General features: G+C 41.4%; 1 protein-coding gene across 1 annotated transcript; it reads left to right on the top strand.

Annotated features, from left to right (window-relative positions):
• Positions 1 to 18,968: 18,968 nt before the first annotated feature.
• On the top strand, positions 18,969 to 21,365 carry LOC129732402 (uncharacterized). The gene is made up of 2 exons (XM_055693255.1): positions 18,969 to 19,903; positions 19,961 to 21,365. The coding sequence occupies exons 1-2, from the start codon at positions 19,217 to 19,219 to the stop codon at positions 21,047 to 21,049; spliced, it is 1,776 nt and encodes a 591-aa protein (XP_055549230.1). The 5' UTR covers positions 18,969 to 19,216; the 3' UTR covers positions 21,050 to 21,365.
• The last annotated feature ends 338 nt before the right edge of the window (positions 21,366 to 21,703 follow it).

The raw sequence follows: 21,703 nt of genomic DNA, 5'->3' as shown, positions 1-21,703 counted from the left end.
TAAAACAATCGCTATCAACATTCAGTCGCATGGTATGATGTTATACCGACCAACGAGATTTTCAAAATAGATTTATAAAATGTTGTTCAGGTTTTGAACATTCGTCCAAAAGCTAGTTAAATCATAAAATTGGAGCGTACCATCGAATAAAATACCCGTAAAGACTTGGAATGGATCAGATAGCTTGAATTTGAGCTTGATCTACTGAGCTTGAGCTACTGATCAGAATCAGTCGCAATTGTACATCAGATAATAATTTATTCGCGCCTGCATGCTAATCAATACTGACACCTGGCGGTCAAATAAAGGAAGCAAATGTTAGATCAATGCTAGTTACTACTAGTTACTACAAGTTTATAAAAAGGCAAATATGGATACGAAACAAAGTAGAGTTCTAAGTTTATTTGCAAAATACCAAACTGATCACAATTGAAATGCGGTTATCATGGACGGCGTGTTGTATGTTTCCAACTTAACTATTCAAAAAAGTGTATATGTACAAATATTTTTTGACCGAACTAAGCAAAGCTTTTTGACAAAATGTTAAACTAATAACGATTAGTTGGTGTGGTCAGTGTGGACTCATGTTGGCCCGACTCACACGAATTGAACATAATCATCGAAGAGTACACTATTCGTTCAAAAGCTACGAAATCATAAATTGAATTTTAGTTTCAGGTTCATGAAAAATGAAAATAATGAGCAATCCTACTGCGCACGCATGCCGAGCAAATTGTTGAAAACACGGCAACACTTCGCATCGACTTCATCATGTTTCGACACACACACACACACACACACACACACACACACACACACACACACACACACACACACACACACACACACACACACACACACACACACACACACACAAGCAAACTTCAATCCAAGCAACCATCATCTCTCTTCACGCCTCACACGCAGCCAACACAAATGTACACGAATGCACTAATCACCACGCAGCACAAAAGGCAGAAAAAAACAAATTCTCTCTCGCTATGCTGTTCAAATCGAATGGAAGAAAAGTTGTGTGCGTTAACATAGGTAGTCAGGCCTGAAACGCGTCGAACGCCAAAGCGAGCGATCGGGCGAGACTCCCGCCGCAGCTCAATAAACAGCCGTAAGTAGATCTGTTCACCAACCTACGGCAAGAATCCTACCGGACCGCCCGCGCCAGCGTCCAGCATGTTTCAGGCCTCACAGTTTCACTGTAAATGTAAAATAATATCAACACCAATACTTAGCTTCTGATTCCTGTCTCTCCAGTTGCATTTAACGAGCCAGCTGAAGCAAAAAGGCTTGCTCTTTGCTGCGTGCAAAGCTCAATGGGGGATAAAAAGAAATAAACAAACACAATTCTATAATCGATGTCAGGAGAGGACGTATGATAGAGCCCATTTCTTCTCAATTTACGGCTTCCACTTCACTCTCAATTCACTAACACTACCGTTCACTTGGTAGAAATGAAAGCGTACACGAATGGCGAGCGAACTATATCTTCTGTGCCAATTTATACTGCATAATCAATTCCATTTTTGATCTTCTAATTACCACTCCACTATAATTAATTTGTATCTTACACACGCGACACTCCATAAACTTGAGATTTTTCAACTTTTGATAACTTCCAGAGCGAAAATACAAGTGAATTTTATGAAAAATTTACGGACCGATTTAATGTGCGTTTGTTTTGTTAGCCATCTGATTTTCATATCTATGTTTAATAATAAAAACTTTTTTCAAATTCCTAAAATTTGAAGTTGCATTGGGTTGCTGTTTTTTTGAATTCTACACTCTGGTTTTTCTCAGATATATTCAAATGGCCAATTGGCTATATAAAAGACAATAAAAAAGCAATATGCTTCGCTACGATTTTGAAACAGATAGTTCAGATAGCTCGTTTAAACTGCGCTGATGGTTATATTTTTCCAGTTGAATAAATTTAATTCAATATGACAATCCTAGTTGCATTGCGCGGTTGTCGTATAGAGTAAAACCAAATTATATGCATCTTGACGTTAGGTTTTACACATTCATATTCGTATTTTTCAATTACAAAAATATTACATCAGCATCTGCAAGAAACTATTTAGATACTAAACATATAAACACAACCTTTCATTGCCGGACTTGTAATTAAACAACATTATGCAAACATCAGTTGGAGAGTTTAATGTTGTTTATCAAACCGAGCTAGGTTTATTTTTGAAGGAAATAGACAGGTGACTTTCACATATGGCATTTTGTTGTTTTTTTTTTTTATTGGTATCTTAAAACTGTTTCTTTTTTTCTGGTTCTGTTAGATGAATAAATGTTTCAATTGGCCAAAAATGAAAAAAATGAATGTTAACATGTTCATAAATTTCAATGTCAATTTAAATTTTTTTGTAAATCTAGATTTTTCACTAAAAACTGCTACTCTTTATCGTTACTTTTCCAACGAACATGTAAATACAGGATTTTTTTATGTGACATCTTTGCTAAGCAGTTGTAAGAAACTGACAATGATGCTGCTTTGGAATCGGTGAGCGAGCTATCTTTCACAAGCGCAATTGAAGATGAAAGAAAGTTTACTTCCTACCAAATCGTTCTTATTTAAGGCCAATATAAAAAATTGCCTTTTCGAGTGTCTGCATTAGGATGAAAGGTATTCATCAATGTTAAAAACAGTATTTTTTTCTTCTCAAATAGAGGTCTGCAAATAAATAATCAGCATTTTTTCAGTTGTCAAAATCGAACCATGTTAAAAATAAACACTTTTCTTTTTATGACTTTCTGGTGGCATATGACCTTAACAATATGTGGCCACCAATGAACTAGTTTTAGGATTGTAAGTCGTTAGAGGTGTCGCTTGATGGATTTAGGCTCATTAATCTGGAAGTATCCGGAACGCAACGGAGACAAGTCCGCATGAAGCCTTTAACGACCTAGACACTTGATATGACCCTTTCGAGTAATTAGAGGTATAGCACGGTACTAAGTACTGCTATGATCATGTCTATATATTACCGAAACTGGTTCCGGTCATATATCCAGAACCGTCTTACTGATTCCGGTATTCCATTTCGGCAATATAATGGACAAAATGCCTTTCTTTTGGGGGTTAAGTTTTAAATAGTTTATTTGACACGGCACGATACAATTTATGTTTAACTGAGCCAAGTACATTTTTTTTTTAATTCTAAATTAGCAGGGAAAAGAGGGAGGCCTTTTCTTTATTCTCGCGGCCGACTACGAGCTAGTGGGGATTTAAGGTGAGAGGAGGGGTGTTACAATTTTGTTTTTAATTATTTTATATTACAGAATGTATTCATTTGTACGTGGCTAACCAGTGATGTTCTGTTTGAGCAGTTTTGGTCTGAGGTGTCTGCGTAAACATAGAGATGCCGAGTCTTCATTTTAGTGTCTCCAGCCGGGTGTATCATTCTCTTTCAGTTTGTGACAGAAATTGTATTCTAGCAAATAGATAAAAGAAATCAAATTTTAATGCCAGCATTTTTTATAAACCCGTATAGTTGTGTCATGTACTGGAGATCACCGCTTCCCAGAATGTCTCTAACGGGTACGTTCGGTTGTTTTCCTCGGGCCCGAAGGGAATCTATAAGCTCAGACCTAACACCACAGTATTCGGTACACGACCAAACAACATGCTCGATGTCATGGTAGCCATCGCCACAAACGCAGTGATTACTGTCTACAAGCCCTATACGAAAGAGATGCGTGTTTAACGTATAGTGATTGGACATAAGTCTGGACATCACGCGAATGAAGTCCCGACCTACATCCAACCCCTTGAACCATGCTTTCGTCGATACCTTAGGAAAAATGGAATGTAGCCACCGTCCCAGTTCATCTGAGTTCCATGATGATTGCCAACTGTTGAGTGTTCTCTGACGCAAAATGCTATAAAATTCATCATAAGCAATTGGTCTTACATAAATATCGCCATGAATAGCACCCACCTTAGCTAAAGCGTCAGCCTTTTCATTGCCCGGAATAGAACAATTAGAAGGGACCCACGCTAAGGTAACCCGGTAATTTTTATCTGTTAAAGCACTTAAAAACCGCCGTATTTTTTCCCCAGGAAATACGGGGTGTGCTTCACAGTCTTCATCGATCGCAGAGCCTCAATGGCACTGAGACTGTCTGTGAAGATGAAGTAGTGGTCTATGGGCAGGGTTTCGATGATCCCAAGAGAGTACTGAATAGCAGCAAGTTCTGCGACGTACACGGAAGCAGGAGCATCGAGTTTGTAGGAGGCGGTAAAATTTTCGTGAAAAACACCGAAGCCAGTGGACTCATCTAGATTAGATCCGTCAGTGTAAAACCTTTTATCACAGCTAACATGTTCAAACTTATTGGAAAAAATCTTAGGGATCTCTTGGGGTCGCAATTGATCCGGGATACCAGAAATGTCTTGTTTCATGGTGGTGTCGAAGAATATAGCATTATTAGAAATATCTAAAACTGCGACATTGGAGGAATCGTATCAAGAAGGATTAATATCTTGAGCCATATAGTCAAAATATAAAGTCATAAATCTGGATTGAGATTGAAGGTCGACCAACCTCTCGAAATTTTCAATTACTAATGGGTTCATAACTGTGCATCGAATTAGTAACCGGTAAGAGAGATTCCAAAAACGATGTTTCAACGGAAGAATACCCGCTAGCACTTCAAGACTCATCGTATGGGTCGACTGCATGCAACCCAAGGCAATACGCAAACAACGATATTGTATTCTCTCTAATTTTATAATGTGCGTGTTCGCGGCGGAGCGAAAGCAGAAACAGCCGTACTCAAGAACTGACAATATCGTTGTTTGGTATAACCTTAGAAGGTTCCGGTAATCGTACGAAGAAAATTAATCCTCTGTTGGCATTTTTGTGTCAGATACCTAATATGACAAGCCCAGGTGCATTTAGAGTTGAACCAGACCCCGAGATATTTAGCGACTAAAACCTGAGAGATCGTTTTACCCGTTAGTAGGAGCTGCAGCTGAGCTGGGTTATGCTTCCTAGAAAAAACGACCAACTCAGTTTTCTCCGGAGAGAATTCGATACCCAGCTTAAGAGCCCATTCAGACAAATTGTCTAAGGTATCTTGCAATGGTCCTTGCAGATCACTAGCCTCGCTACCAGTAGTGGATACAACGCTATTGTCTGCAAGTTGCCTTAGCGTGCATGAATTTGCAAGACATTCATCGATGTCATTGACGTAAAAATTATATAAGAGAGGACTTAAACATGACCCCTGGGGGAGGCCCATGTAACTAATTCGGGAAGTTGTCGAGTCGCCATGTGAGAAATAAATATGCTTTTCTGACAACAAATTGAGCAAAAAGTTATTCAAATTTGGTGAAAGTCCCTGCGAATGAAGTTTCGCGCTTAAAACTTCTACAGAGACAGAGTCAAAAGCCCCCTTAATATCCATGAACGCAGAAGCCATTTGCTCTTTTCGAGCAAAGGCAAGTTGAATTTCAGTAGAAAGCAACGCTAGGCAATCGTTCGTCCCTTTGCCCCGGCGAAAGCCAAATTGAGTATCTGAAAGTAACCCGTTTGTTTCGACCCATTTGTCTAACCGTAAGAGGATCATTTTCTCCATTAATTTCCGGAGGCAAGAAAGCATCGCAATCGGCCTATATGAATTGTGATCAGAGGCAGGTTTCCCGGGTTTCCGAATAGTAATGACTTTTACCTCCCTCCAGTCATGCGGAACAATATTTAGCTCAAGAAACTTGTTGAACAAATTCAACAAGCGTCTTTTTGCAGAGTCGGGTAGATTCTTCAACAGGTTGAATTTTATTCTATCCAACCCTGGAGCCTTATTGTTGCACGACAGGAGAGCCATTGAAAATTCCAACATCGAAAATGGAGGCTCTTCCGTAGTTACTAATAACGCGTCGCGAAAGGTTTTCTGTTCCGGTACAGAGTCCGGACAGACCTTTTTGGCAAAATCGAGTATCCAGCGATCTGAATACTCCTCGCTTTCATTCGAAACGTCACGGTTCCGCATGCGCCTGGCGGTATCCCAAAGAGTGCTCATCGCTGTTTCCCTGGACAACGCGTTTACGAACCGCCGCCAGTACCCGCGTTTTTTCGCCTTTACTAAGCTCTTAATCTGCCTGCCCAGTGCCTCGTACTTTCGAAGCAGGTTGACAGTGCCGTACTCCCGGTAGTCCTTATACGCCGCGGACCTTCGCGCGTACAGCTCAGAGCACTCTTTGTCCCACCATTTGTTGGGAGGGCGCTGTCTAATCGTTACCCCGGGTATCGGTTTCGTCTGAGCTTGAGTCGCGGCGTCGATTATCAAGCCAGCTAAGAACGCGTATTCTTCCTCCGGAGGAAGTTCCTCGTGAGTCTCGATAGATTGCGCTATAATAGACTCATAACACTTCCAATCAATATTACGTGTAAGGTCGTAGGAAATATTGATTGGGTTCGGGGAAGTTGAACCATTAGCAATTGATATAACGATTGGAAGATGATCACTACCGTGGGGATCGTTGATTACTTTCGACCGGCAATCTAACGCTAGTGATGTCGAGCAAAGGGATAGGTCAAGCACGCTTTCACGTGCTGGAGGATTAGGTACACGTGTCGCTTCCCCAGTATTCAAAACTGTCATATTGAAGTCGTCGATCAAGTTACAGATTAAAGAAGATCGGTTGTCGTCGTACAGCGACCCCCATAGCGAACAGTGAGAATTAAAATCTCCCAATATCAAAAAAGGCGCGGGAAGCAACTCTGCTATATCAGTGAGATGCTTCTGTTCAATCCGCGCGGATGGAGGCATATATAACGAAACAAGGCATAGGTCTTTTCCATTCATATTCGTTTGAATGGCAACGACTTCAATATTCGAGATCGAGGGGAGGTCGATTCGGAAGAAGGAATAGCACTTTTTAATCCCTAAAAGTACCCCTCCACCGTGTGAGTCTCGATCTCGACGAATAATGTTAAAATCGTGGAAATTGAGTTGATCGTTTGAATTGAGAAAGGTTTCACAGAGCGCAAATGCGTCACAATTGTATGTATTTATTAAATGAGAAAATAGATCGAATTTGGGGATGATACTTCTGCAATTCCACTGTAATACAGTGATAAAATTCCTAACCTCTTTCGCCGTATTAGTCATCGAAAGATATGATAGCTGAAATGAGGGGCCAAGTTGCTGCTAGTTGCATCAAAAAGGTTTTCACTGTAGGAAGAAGGGCAAGAAGAATATTTTGTAGGGGATCTGGTATGTTGAATGTTTTAAATATCCAGTCCACAATATCAGAAAATTTTATGAACCCTGTTTCTTTTTTATCTTCTGATCGAGAAATGGGTGCACGAGGGGTTTTTGGTGCCCCAGGAAGCGGTGGGTACTCCTGGTTTGATTTAAAATTAAAACCGGGAGGTACTTGCTTCGGTTTTTCTTCACCGCTTCCTTTTTGTGTTGGCTTATTGGTCATTCCGCTAGGGGTTATCTTGCGACCTTTGCGAGAAAGATTAGGAGAGTTGATCATTCTCCTCTTCCTAGATCCTTCTGACATGGCATAAGAACACCCTTCGAGGGGATCGTCAGATGTACCCTCATCGGTTGGCAAAAAGGAAAAGATGTTTCCTGTCGAGGGTGGCTCAGCACTCTTCAGCATTTCTGCGAAAGAGCGCTTTGATCGTTCCTTGAGGGAACGCTTTATTTTTTCCTCGCGCTGTTTGTACGCGGGACACGCCGAAAGGTCATGCCGAGTTCCCTCGCAGTAAAGACACTTTTCAGTATCCTCACTGCAAGCGGTCTCAGCATGATTGCCTCCGCACTTGCTGCAGCGTGCCTTGTTGCAGCAGTAGGTGGCTGTATGACCTAACTGCTTGCAGTTTTGGCAATGCATGACCCGCGGTACGAACAGGCGTACAGGCAGACGAACCCTGTCCAAAGAGATGTAGTTCGGCAGTGCGGATCCGGCGAATGTTACACGGAAGGAATCCGAAGGGAAGAATTTCTTCTTCCCTTCTTCGATGGATACTAAATGCAATTGCTTGACATCCAGTATCTTTACATCTTGAATCAGGGGGTTCTTGAAGCAGCCAACCCCGTGACGCAAAATGTCATCGACCGTGAGGCTTCCTTCGGTAACCACACCGTCGATCTCCACGTCCTTGGCAGGGATGTACACGCGGTACTCTCTCGTGAAAAGCTCGTAGCTAGCAATTGCATTTGCTTGCTTCAAGCTACTCACAACAACTCGCAGTTTGTTCGGTCTAACCTTTGTAATTTCGGTTACGTCCGAAAACTGTTTTGCCAGGTCCTTGCCGATTTGAATTATATTTAGAGGCATCTTTATGGGCCTGAAGTAAACTACGAACGGACCTTTCGAAGCATCTGGGTAAGCTTTCACCCGTGTTGCCGGTACCCTTGGTACGGGGCTAGGTAGCGGGGAAGGTAGAGGGGAATTGATGGGGGAGATCTCAATCTCTTCCCCAGTTGTTTCCACATCCGAAATAGTTGCACCTGCATGTCGTCCATTTTGCGGGAGCGTTACGCTCTACCGCACACAAACGATAAATATTCGAATGTGAGGGGGGGTCAAGTAGTTGCTATTAAATTTTAAAAACAATTTTTCAAACTACAATGGATCAAAATAAAAAAAAAGGCAGTAATACTAATACTAATAACAATAGTAATAACAATAATAATAATAATAATAATAATAATAATAATAATAATAATAATAATAATGATAATAATAATAATAATAGTAATAATAATTATAATAATAACAATAATAATAATACTATTAATAATAATGATAAAAATTCTAAAGTGAATACTTCACCGAACGTCTAAGTCACGACCTCACGGCTGATAGTAGGATTAATCGAGCGTCTCCGCAGAACAAACAATGACGATCCAGCTTCGTGTTGTGACACAGTGGCCGTATCCTACACGCGACCTTGTAGATGCCACTTGTAGTTGACTTCCACTCACTCGATCGTATGGTGGTCCGTGCTGCTAGCGGGGTAACAGCGGTGCGGGAGAATTATTCTTGCTGATATATCAGCTGCGTATCGGATCACTGGCGGGGTAGCCTGCCCCTACCAGTGTGCAGAAGATGTTTCTGCCGATATATTGCAGGCTATTGTTATCGCACACAAGAACTAATCGAAAAAAAAACACCCGTACGATAACTCGTGTATTGTTATTTTGCGAATCAAACGGAGATAAACAATTTGCGTCTAATCAAGACGAAAGCAAAACAACGAATGACTTCTTTTGGGGGTTGTTGAGCTTAAATTGGTTAAAAGCAAAACAAGAAAACTATAAATTATGATTAAACATAACCGCTCGTTTTTGGCTTATGTGTGCCAAAGTCGAACCGTGCCAAAATTGAACCGTGCCGAACAGTCTCAATTCTCAAAACGAAATATAAACTTATCGTAGTCCTACGTCAAACATGCGGTCGTGTCTTGGATACCACCCTCGTACTATTTTAATTTTGCATGAAACCTTTTCGGAAAAGACGAAACTTTTGAATGACTATCCGCCGTCGTTCCCACTTTATTACTTTGAAAAAAATTATCAGTTTCTGTTCATTCTTTTTTTTTTTGTTGTTTTGATGCTTTTTTCATGAATTCGAATCATTGAATTATGTTTTCTTTTTTTTCTTCTACATATATGAAAAATAAATCCAAATTAAATAAATTACCGCTTCTTTTGCTTTCCTGTGCAATTTGTTTTATTTCCCGGGATTTCCAGAGAAATCAAATTATTATTTCCCGAATACCGGAGAGCTGAAAACCGTCTGGAAATGGACGCTTTAACCGTAGTATAGATGCATATTGCGCATTCCTCTGCTTGAAAGACGGTTGGCCACTTAACCCTCTAGTGCCCAATGCCGCCATTTGGCGGGCTTCAGTCAAAGTTCCGAAAAGCTTCAATAAATACTTAAAAAGTGTTTATAATAGTTTATAGTGATTTTATCGAAGGCCGTTTAGAAATTAATTTGGGCACTAGAGGGTTAACAAAGAGATAGTGGCCTTTATAGCTGGACCTTAGATCCCTGAGTCGGTCTGGGATCCAATTTTTGAACCAACCCTATAGAAACAATAGAAAACTCGGCTTTTCATTGTTTCACGTTGAGGGATCTGTGTAAATTAGTGTTCCGAAATTTCGACACTAAAAAATGAAAATTATACAACAGCAGTTTCACTCTTACTCTTTTCAAGCTAATATTAAGTGCCACACGAGTAAATTATCAGTGAAAATCATGTCAGTGAAGTAAATGATATGTTCTAATTATTAACGAAATTATTTGATCTGAACCAATCCATTGCATGAAGTCGATGAAGTAGGTAAGCATTTTTATCCTTCACAGCATAAACATCGCTAAAGCGCATAAAGCGTGTGTGAAATCACAGTAATGCTGCCAGTTAGTATTATCACTGTCAACTGATTAGAGCTGAAAGTAATTATCACTTTTGTAACAAAGTTGAGTAATATCTACCCCAAAATGAATCAATTAGTATTAACCGTGTTTCACGAATAAAGATTCAGTTTTCATGAGTCCGTCAGGTTAATCGCCACGTGTTGTTAATTGATCCCTAATCCCTTAGAGTTCCGGACTGACATGGTGTCAGAAGTGACCGATTCCACCTGAAAATGGCCACTGCGGGAGTAAATTTTGAAATACCACGAGTATTTGGCCAAAGGCCGAATCCGTTTGAACTGGGAGGCGATGAAAAGTCGAAGCTATTACAAGTATGATTGCTCCCAGAAACAAAGAAGATCTTCAGACATTCCTCGGTATGATCACCTACTTAGCCAAATTTATACCCGATTTGTCCCAACTAACCGAGCCACTAAGACAGTTGCTGAAGAAGGACGTAGTATACTTATGGCAACCCGAACAGCAGAAAGCATTTGAAACAATAAAAACTAGACTTGTTGAAGCACCTGTTCTTCAATACTTTAAGGTTGGAGAGCCAGTAATACTTTCAGTAGATAGTTCATCAAAAGCTTACGGAGCCGTTCTGCTGCAGAACAACCTTCCAGTAGCATATGCAACAAGAAGCTTGTCGGCAGCCGAGCAGAACTATCCACAAATTGAAAAGGAAGCGGGAGCAATAAGGTTCGGCTGCAGAAGGTTTCATGACTACATCTGGGGAGCGGCGCTGACAATCGAAACGGATCATAAGCCCTTGGAGAGTATATTTAAAAAACCGCTGGTAAACGCACCACCAAGATTAAAACGTATTTTGTACGATGTTAAGCCTTATTCGCCCATGGTTGTGTATCGCAGAGGAAAGGACATTCCCGTTGCTGACGCCTTGAGTCGTATCTGTCAGGCCAAAAGCCCTGCAGTCGAAGAAGAATTATCGGACCAACAAGAAGTTTATGCCGTTTCCTGCTTGGAACCTTCAGCCGAGGAGCGCTATAAGCGGGCCACAGTGCGGGATAATACTCTACAGGAATTACTGGGTTACATCTACGGTGGCTGGCCCAGTAGTGATAAACTTGTTAAGAAAAATGTTCGTGATTATTATTCGTTTCGTGAACAGTTGTCGGAATTGAATGGTTTAATCTTTAAGGGTGAAAAACTTATTGTGCCCGAGACTGAACGACTGGCGGTTCTGAAAGTGATTCACGAAGGACACTGCGGAATTAAAGCGTCGATCAGAAGAGCTCGTGAGTTTGTGTTTTGGCCGGGAATGACGAAAGCCATTTTTGAGTACGTGGCAAAGTGCAAAACGTGTCAGCAAACGCAGAAATCTAAGCAGAAAGAAGAAATTTTCCTGAAGAACATACCCGAGTACCCATTTCAAATTTTAGCTAGTGATCTTTTTCATTACGGCGGTCATGAATTTGTGCTGATGGCCGACTCATTTAGCGGTTATTTCGAGTTTAAACAATTGAAGGAATCAACCTCAGAAGAAGTGATCAAATTCCTCAAGGAGAAGTTTGCCTGTTTTGGTTGCCCTGAAGAATTTCATAGCGATGGTGGTCCACAGTATTCATCAAAGTTGTTCATAGATTTTGCAAAAGACTGGGACTTCAGACATGAAAAATCAAGTCCTGGGCTCCCACGAGCTAACGGCTTTGCAGAGCGTTATGTGCAAAGTGCGAAAAACTTAATCAGGAAGTGTGCGCTGAGTGGAGAAGACCCTTATCGAGCCTTACTTCTACTGAGAAACACACCAGGAGAAAATTTAAGCTCACCAATTGAGAGAATAATGGGTAGAAAGACCAGAAATAAACTATGTGCAGCTAAGAGCATGCTCAAGACAGAAACAGCCCAACTAATAAGTGAAAGGATTCGATTGAATCGAGAAAGACAAAAACTATACGCGGATAGAGGTTCGCAAAGCTTCAAGGAAATTCAAGTTAATAGTAGAGTATGCGTGCAGAATTTCGATAAGTCGTGGTCTTCAGGAACAATAAAAACAAAAAAAGGGGATAGATCGTATTTGATAACATTAGACGATGGTCGTGAAGTTTGGCGCAACAGTCACTATGTTCAACCTACTAGAGTGGACGAGCCGATTATTCCACAAAGATATGCTAGGTTATCCTCTGGACTTTCTTTTGCCGATCCACCTATGGAGACTCGGTCGGAACAGATTGAAGCCGCACCGACCAACCCTACAACGTTACAAGAAGACAAGTTACTTGGACCAAATGCATTGCCACTGCAGGTGCAGTCACAAATTGTTCCAGCGGTAGAAGTGCCTTATAAGACTCGATCTGGTCGCGAGGTCAAACCACCTAAACGAACAGATTTGTAGTACATTTACATTCTGTAATTCACATAATTTTATTCTTATTTAAATTCCCTTCCACTCTTCACATTCTATAAAAAGGGAGATGTAACGAAGTTGAGTAATATCTACCCCAAAATGAATCAATTAGTATTAACCGTGTTTCACGAATAAAGATTCAGTTGATGAGTCCGTCAGGTTAATCGCCACGTGTTGTTAATTGATCCCTAATCCCTTAGAGTTCCGGACTGACAACTTTCAGCTCGTTCGTGTTGATACTGATATTCGCAGTTATCAGTTTCAACCAAGGGGATGGCAGCCCTATCTAAACTCTACACGTTTGACAGTAGCCAACATATCGGGGCTTTATTTAAAAATAAAGCCCCGAGGCAGGCGCCTAGCAAAACTTCCATATACTTTTCACTTTAGTCGGAAAGACTTTTCACTCACTCAACATAGAAAGAGATAGCATGTTGCCGTTCCCCTGGTTTCAACGGAAACCTATCACTGACAGTTTTGCAACACTGGTGTCAATCACTTTGTATGGAACGTCCATGTTTGGCTTCGATTCCATCCAGTTCGAGATTGTTGTTATTAAGAGTGTTAGCTTGTACTCTCACAGGAATACGCTCCCAATGCTGTCGTTTCTTCCGCCGATGGAGTCTATTTTCAGCAGCTCTAGCTTCCCTGTATCTACCTACGCTCTGGTGCGATTCTTTTCATCTGTCGCTCGCTGGAACTCAGCGTCAAACCACTCATTGAACGTGGCTGACGCAGATGTACCCAACACTTCTACCGCTGTGGTGCTGATTGTAGTGTAAATATGCCTTCACTGTTCATTTAGGCTACCTCCAACCTGATCATCGATCCGCTCATCAACCTTCTGCAGGTACTCTGTAGCCATTTCTCCAGTTGATAGCCGCTGGATATTCAACGAGTCAACGTCTGGTCCTCTAAACGACCTCACGTCGAAACCAGAACATGGTCTAAACCAGAACATGGTCAATCTGAGAGCAGGCCTCTCCATTTAGATGCCCAAAGGTGTGCTTTCGTATATTCCGAAGTGCAAAATAAGTGCTACAGATAGCCTGGCTGCAGCGAAATTGACAAGTCTCAGTGAAGGCTTTCTCTACCAATCACGGGGCGGAAGAAGTTCTCCTGCCCGACCTGCGCATTTGCATCCCCGATGATGATCATGATGTCGTGTCCTGGACACTCATTATACATCTTTTCCAGGAGCTCATAGAACTCCTTTTTCTCTTCATCGGGTTTATCGTTGGTCGGTGCGTATACATTTATCAGGCTGTAGGGGGATTAGGGGCATAATGAGCACACGGGGCAAATGGGCACCCCTCTTTTATGCAAAACTACGCATTTTTTAATACAATATAGTATGTGGAACTCTTCCGTAGTTACTACAGTATCTCTTTATGTAGAACAAAAGTGGCTTGTCTGTTTAAAATATGGAAATATATTTAAAAAATCAACTTGGTTCCCGGATGTTGGAAAAAATATTATTATTGCGCACTACAAAATAAGCTTCTACGGTCGTTTAAATGGCTCAGTCAAGTATGTAGACACATCAATATGACGTATAGGTCGTACCCATACGTCATATTTACCACAATAGATCAAACAATGGCCGCAGTGGTTCAGTCTTCTACAAAGGAAATGGGTCGTACCCCGAATTTCACCATCATTAAAGTTTTGATTTTAAGCTATAATTAGGGTTAAAATTTCATGTTAACTTAAACTAATTCGATAGGGTCGAAATGGTCACCTTTAGGTGGGGTGAAATGAGCACACCTTGTCACATAAACTTATCTGAAATTCATCTCAGTAGACTTGTGAGTTTGTCTGTTTCCATAGTCAGTGTTTGTTTACAGTGATGGTGCGAACATATATTAGAAAATCTTTGAATAGTGTACCTTTAATTCAAGATAGTTAATTCAAGTTTTGCACTGAAGACAGCTTTAAATTTTTGTCGTTTTCCATGCTTAAATCAGCAACCAAGTTAGGGTGCTCATTATGTTCCTATTCCCCCTAGTTGAAAAGTTTCCTCTTAATTCTCAACACCCATATACGGTCACTGATCGGCCTCCATCTAATGACACGCTTCCTCTGTTTCCCTATGAGCACGAAACGGACTCCCCTTTCTGCTTTCACGCCGCCACTGTAGTAGATGTGGTACTTAAATAAAGTGCCCGGAATTCGCGTTCTCCCGTCTTCGCCACCACACTTCCTGTATGACAGCAACCTCCACATTCACCTCCTGCAGCTTACAGGTATCCAGGATACCTGCACGTGCCGGTTCGAGTAGAGTCCTTACATTCCAAGTACCGAGTAATCGTTGTCCTTTCTCGTTCGCCTAGGTCCATGATACTCGGCATCGGCATCCGTTCCGTTGTTCGTAGTATTTTACCTTCGGTATGCTGCCTTACTAGGGCTGCGATACCTAGTCTCGCGATGGGGCTGCCATTTTAGATATAGCTGGCGAGGCACCGCGTTTCGTAATTCAGCCGCTCGCTCCGAGTCAGACGCTGTTGTACGCCGCTCGGGGTTGGTTACCAGATCTCCGCTAAGGTTGCTCGTATCCAGGTCGGCACCTCGTGGAGGTTGGGATAGAAGTTGCTGGACAGAGGTGAATGACTACAATGGGGTCTCAAGTGAGACGTGCCCAGCCATTTACCAACCAGCGTATTCTTGCGGAGGCAGGAGGTTGCTTCTCAAGGCACTAACCGTTGAAAAGGTGTCTTGGGCAAAATTCAAGAAAAAATCTAGGAGTCAGGCATCTTGTTCAGTCATCTTTGATGCCAGCGAAAAGCGTCATATCAAATTTCAAAAACCGACCATGCACACTTTGTTCATTGGTCCCAAAAAAATGACCTGTGCGAAATTTCAGCTCAATCGGATATTATTTAGGGGAGCTCAAAGTTGTGATTTTCTGATCCACAAAAATCTACCAAGAGGGGAGTACATGAAATTGTGAAAATCAATTTTTACTTTTGATGCCAATTTACATGTGGTTTGGAGCGAGTTGTGAGTGAATTTTGAAAGTCAATTCTAAAATATCCCATATTAGGTTCTCGAATGCCCAAAAAGTCCCAAAAAGTCGATTTTCGGTCAATTTTTTTTTCCTGGATCACACCAGATCTCGACGTTTTATGCATTTTTATGTTAACTCCATCAAAAAATATTTCGATTTTCCCAATTTCATGAATTTCCCCCTTGGTAGAATTTCAAGGGTCAAAAAATCGCAACTTTAAACGCAAGCGAGCGATTCGATTGAGCTAAAATTTAGTAGAAGTCGTTTTTTGGGCCAATAAACAAAATTTACATGGTCGGTTTTTAAAATCGATGATTTTTATATACAGTCAATGTCAGCCCAGCGTGTATTAAGAACCTGCGTTCACGGCTAATAGACTAAAACGATGGGCATTAACTTTGCTTTTGTACGATTTCAGCATAAAATATATCTGTACAGAAAGTTTTGGTTGTGTTGCTATCCTGCCACGCCTAATAAACACCCATTATAAGCCAAGTTAAGGATATGTCATCGCTGCCGTACGCTGTTGGGAAACTCTATGTAAGATACCATCAAGCACAGTCTCAAGAGTTCGTCTCGGTGACATTTAGGTTCGTTCAAGTTGAAACAAAAGCGGATGAAATTCTCAAACAAGTGAGAAATTTCCAGATCAACCAGTTCTAAAATCGGCGATATAACCTTTCAGTGCTCTTGAATTGCATTTTTCACGATGAACAATTAGTGGTTCTATGTAAATTTTATTACCGCGTTACCCATTTGTTACATAGACGACGTCCTGGGATTGAAGGGATACGCGCGGTAGCACGAAGTTGTGTCTACTGGCCAGCTATTGACAAGGATGTTCCAAGCAGTTAAGCAGTCCACCACTTTAGAACTTGCCTGTTATTGAAAACCCGTTGCAAAACATCAGTCAGTTGTTCAAAAACTATTTCCCAGCAAAAACCTCGTCTGGCAAGAACACCACCAGTAAGTTACGACCTACATCGTTCTACTAAAAGGGGGAGGTGTTGTGAGACTACCCTACTGACTGCTAGCATTGTCTGACTTATGTCACACGACTGACGTCTACCGAGCCAGCCATCGGGAAACTATACTTCGTTTCCAGATGATAGCGGTCTAGTGCAAGGCCCACCATGTCAAAGAGTTTTGAGTTTTTTTGGAATAAAGTAATTTTGATTGTTGTTTTTGTGTACTCACGTCGTGTCACAACAACTAAAAAATCTGGTGTTCCACAGGGCAGTCATCTTTCACAATCATTTTCAACAACGCTACCGGCGCGGAATTGGTTGCAGACTTTTATTATGCTGTTCTGCAGCATTTTTCTTATGAAGTTTTATTATTTAACCTATACTTACTTGGTACAGTTTATTTTTTCACCTCGCCGAGAATAGTGAAACCACTACCTTTCAACAAATTTCTAATAAAATCATCTTAAAATAACATCAGAAATTTTTATATAGATTTCTTTTTTTTAACTATGTTTTCAAAAATGTTTTCTATCAATTTAAAGAAAAAATAGCAAAAATCAAGACTGCTATAATGTTGAAATTATGTTTGAGTATTAGAACAAAAACATGAGCGGCTACAAAAAAACCTAATGATATTTCTTTTTCTTTTATTATCTTGCTGCTTGTAAAACCGGGAAAATCAGAAGGTAATGGAATTCAAATCAGTATTTTTTGTTTGAAAAATACATTCACCACACTCCGTTAAAAAATCGTATTTTTTGTATTTCTTACTTATTTTATGATGACAACACACTTCCATCATAGACATTTTGTACACGCATAAGTTTGGAACTTGCATTAAAACATGCTAATCATTTAGAGAAATGCTAATTGTTTCAACATTTTCCACACAGATCCGGCGGTGCTCGTGGTCCCGGTGTGTTCTTCGTGCTGCCCTGTATCGACAACTACTGCAAAGTGGACCTGCGTACGGTTTCGTTTGACGTTCCACCCCAGGAAGTGCTAACGCGTGACTCGGTGACTGTTTCGGTGGATGCCGTCGTCTATTACCGCATCCGTGATCCACTGAACGCCGTCGTTCAGGTTGCCAACTACAGCCATTCTACCCGACTGCTGGCTGCCACTACGCTACGGAATGTTTTGGGTACGAGGAACCTATCGGAGCTGTTATCGGAACGTGAAACCATATCCCATTCGATGCAAGTTACGCTAGATGAAGCCACCGATCCGTGGGGTGTTCAAGTCGAGCGAGTTGAAATGTGAGGTTTTCTTTTAATGAAATAACTAGGGAGTTTTGTAAGAATTTTATTTTCTAACTCGCAGTAAGGACGTCTCGCTTCCGGAATCGTTGCAGCGATCGATGGCCGCGGAAGCGGAGGCCGCCCGTGAAGCCCGTGCCAAGGTTATTGCTGCTGAGGGTGAGATGAAGTCATCCCGTGCGCTGAAGGAAGCCTCCGACATTATGTGCGAGAGCCCGGCTGCCCTGCAGCTGCGCTACCTACAAACTCTCAGCAGCATCGCCGGTGAGAAGAACTCCACCATCATCTTCCCACTGCCGATCGAATTGATCGGACCACTGATGAATATGACCTCCAGCTGCTTGTCTGCCCGACCGCAGACCCCATCGGTGGTTGCTCCGGTTGAATAGCACTACCAGCTCGACTGTAGCTTGTGCCGTATCAATTCCATCTAGCCGAAACAAAATGGAGGAGGGAAGCTGTTCACAATTTGCCGTAAGCTAGCCTAACGCCCGCATAACGAAACACAATACGCACCGTCACGCGCCAAGCACGGAAGCAGTAACAAAACAGTACACCAATTTACAAACAAACAAACAACCAAATTGTATGCTATTATAGGAAGTAAAGTTAATCTACTTGAAGTTCGATGCCAAATTCGATCGTTTGCCGAGAAGTAATAATGCCACATATATTAATTAAAACGTATATAATTAGTCATGCCGTCTGTTCGCAGTAGATGTTTTGTAAATAAAAGTTTTTACTTAATAGAGTATGGTTTTAATAGATAAGAGGAGGAAAGAAATTGGCATGTCATCTTAATTAAAAAAAAAGGTCAAGATTCAACAAGGAACAAGCTTCAAATTCTCCCAGTTCCAGTTTGGTTTGCGAAACGACAACTACGTGGCGCTGCAGATTGCTATAAACTCCGCCATAAAAAGTCTTACTGCTTTTCACTTCGGCGCCGCCAACTGTCGTGCCGCTCAAAACAAAAAACAGTTACAAACAATTCGGTTGCGGTTTACGCAAAAGGTTCTTCGAAATTAAATCAAGTTAAACTTTAATTATTTCTAAAATAATTGTTTATTTTTTATCAAATTTATTACACACTGATGTTCTTTTATCATTAAAAGTAACTGTGGTACCCAATCTGAATTTGTTCCACAAAGTGTATAATTGTTCCTCCATCAAACTGACCGTTTTATTACCGTTCCATCAACAACGATGGCACCAATAGTGGACAACAACCAGTTCGAGTTACTGCCACCGGCAGTCGAGACCCCAGGGAAGAAACGAAAGCGCCATGCCGACACGAATCCATTCCATTCGTTTTCGGATCAAACCTTCAGTATTCCGTCGTCCACTCCGATCCACAACAAGCAGATCGATGGCAGTGGGTTTGAGAATCCCAGCTTCCGCTATAACAGCAGCAATAAGGAGAACTACAACATCTTCTCCGATTCCTGTATGGAGGTGAAATCGATCGCGGAACTGGCTGCTGGCAGTAACGGGGAAAACCCGTTCGAAGTGATTCGCAAGCCACCCAAGAAGAAGAAAAAGCATTCGAGCTTTGAAGATAGTTGCTTCGTTAATCCGGGATTAAATCTAGCAGCAGCTGATAAGCCGGCTCCTAACCCGTTCGAGGTTTGGCGAAATGAAGAAACGGCGAAGAAGGAGAACGAAAGCTGCTTTGTGAATGGTGCGCTGAATATCAAGGGAAAAGATAACGGAGAAGGACTTAATCCGTTCGAGATCGTACGTCCTTCGGCACAAATGGAAGCTGTAGCTGCTGGGGAAGCCACAAGTGTCTCCAATCCGCTACAGGGTTTTGAAAATCCTGCGCTGGAAATGCCAACCTATGCTTTGGCTGTTCCGTTTACTCCATCGGTTAACCATAGGATTAACTTTCAGGTGAAATTGTTGATTCCTGACTTGCAAATAATATACTAAAATTTATTTCGTTTTTAGGAGTTACCACCGACGGCACTAACACCATGCCAAATGCTATCTAAGAACCTTGTCTTCAGTCCGGATCCTTCTAAGGAGGTAAAACTTACCACACCTAAACGGAATGTTACTGTGACAAAGCGTAAATCGCTTTCGGTGATTAGCGAGGAACAACTGGACATCGGTGAGGAACTGGACTGCTATCAGTTGGAGTTGGAGAATAGCATCAACGAGGCGAAGGTACTGAAGCAGAAGTCCGCGGTCGGTTCAACGAGCGCTGTCCGCAGAACTCGTCGCAGTTTGATTGATGTTAAACATATCAGTAATTTATCGGTTAAAATCAAACAGTTGGAACAGCTTGAAAATGAGCAAGAAACCGAAACCAAAGAAGTCTTGGAGGAAAAGAAAGAAGAGAACAATCAAGTTGTAGAGATTTCAACGCCCACTCAAGCGACGTTTTCAGTAGTAAAAGAAACATCCGTTAAGGAAGAGCTTCGTATTAACATCACTAACCCGGACGTACAGTTCGAGGAAGTCGATGACTTCGAAGACGAAGAACAGGATGTTGATCTGTTCGCAAATCCTGCTCCATTCCAAAGAGCCTACCGTAAAAAAGAGGACCCAAAACAAGAGCAAGTGGAGTTTAAACTGCCGGAGGCAGTTTCTTCCGGTGATTCCAAATCCCACAAAGTTAAAGACGCCATTCGGCGCAGCTTCCGTCGATTAATTCACCCCAAACAACAGCATCAGGAGTTGGACATTGACGCTGCGGAAAAAGCTCCCAAACCGGAGGAACCTCACAGTGGTTTGATGGCTAGCATTCGGCACAGCTTGCGTCGTAAGACGCAGAAAAACAAACCAAAGGATCAGCAGGAGGTGGACCAGGAGGAGAAGCAGTCCACTTTAGAAATGTCAATCATTGTGGAAACGCCGCGCGCAGTTTTCAAACAACCATCTAGCGATGGTTACACTCCCATCGCCGCCGGAACAACGGATAAAGTGGGTTCCACGCTACGCAGCAGCTTGCGTAGGTCAACCAAAGACATGAAGAAACATATGATGAAGAGTGTGTTTAATAAGAATAAGACTGCTGAGGAGGAGAAGAAGTGAGTTTATTTATTTTTACTAACACATTGCAAACCAATTACACACAAAATCGATACCAAATTTTCTACTAACATCTAGTATTTTAACGATATTTATTTGTCATTGATTTTTCAATCTACTCGTTATTGTTAACATCATTTCATTAGACCGAAAGATTCATATCCATTTCACTTGATGTCTCGAAGATTAGTGTTAAAAGTATTTATTTTTAAGTTGCACAAAAAACAGCTACATCACTACCAGGTTTAAATTTGTTGCACGTTTTTGATTGTACTATTCGAGTATAAGAATTACCCACCCAATAAAGATTTCTTCTTGACGAAGGTTTGTAAAATTAGTTCGAGCTGAATAGGCTTGTATAATAACGTTAGAAAATATCACTCTCCAATTTTCGACAAAATGCTGTCCAAAATTTTTGATTTTGTTTGTTCGTATTATTTATTCTTTAGAAACAACAGTTTTCAGAAGGAAACGTTCTGAGACAAATATTCAAATAGGGTATCGGCTCTATTTTCGTCAGGGTTTACCTATTATCGTCCAGGGGAGGTAAATGATGTCCTAGAGCGTTAGTTTCTTGCATGATGGTTCTTCATAATGCAGAGCATCTTCCTGCAAAAAATCAGTTCTCTATGACTTCATTACCCCCCCGGACGATAA

This window comes from Wyeomyia smithii, chromosome 3 (genome assembly GCF_029784165.1).
Source record: "Wyeomyia smithii strain HCP4-BCI-WySm-NY-G18 chromosome 3, ASM2978416v1, whole genome shotgun sequence".
NCBI lineage: Eukaryota > Metazoa > Arthropoda > Insecta > Diptera > Culicidae > Wyeomyia > Wyeomyia smithii.
The sequence above is the reverse complement of the archived record's forward strand: the minus strand, read 5'-3'. Positions and strand labels throughout refer to the sequence as shown.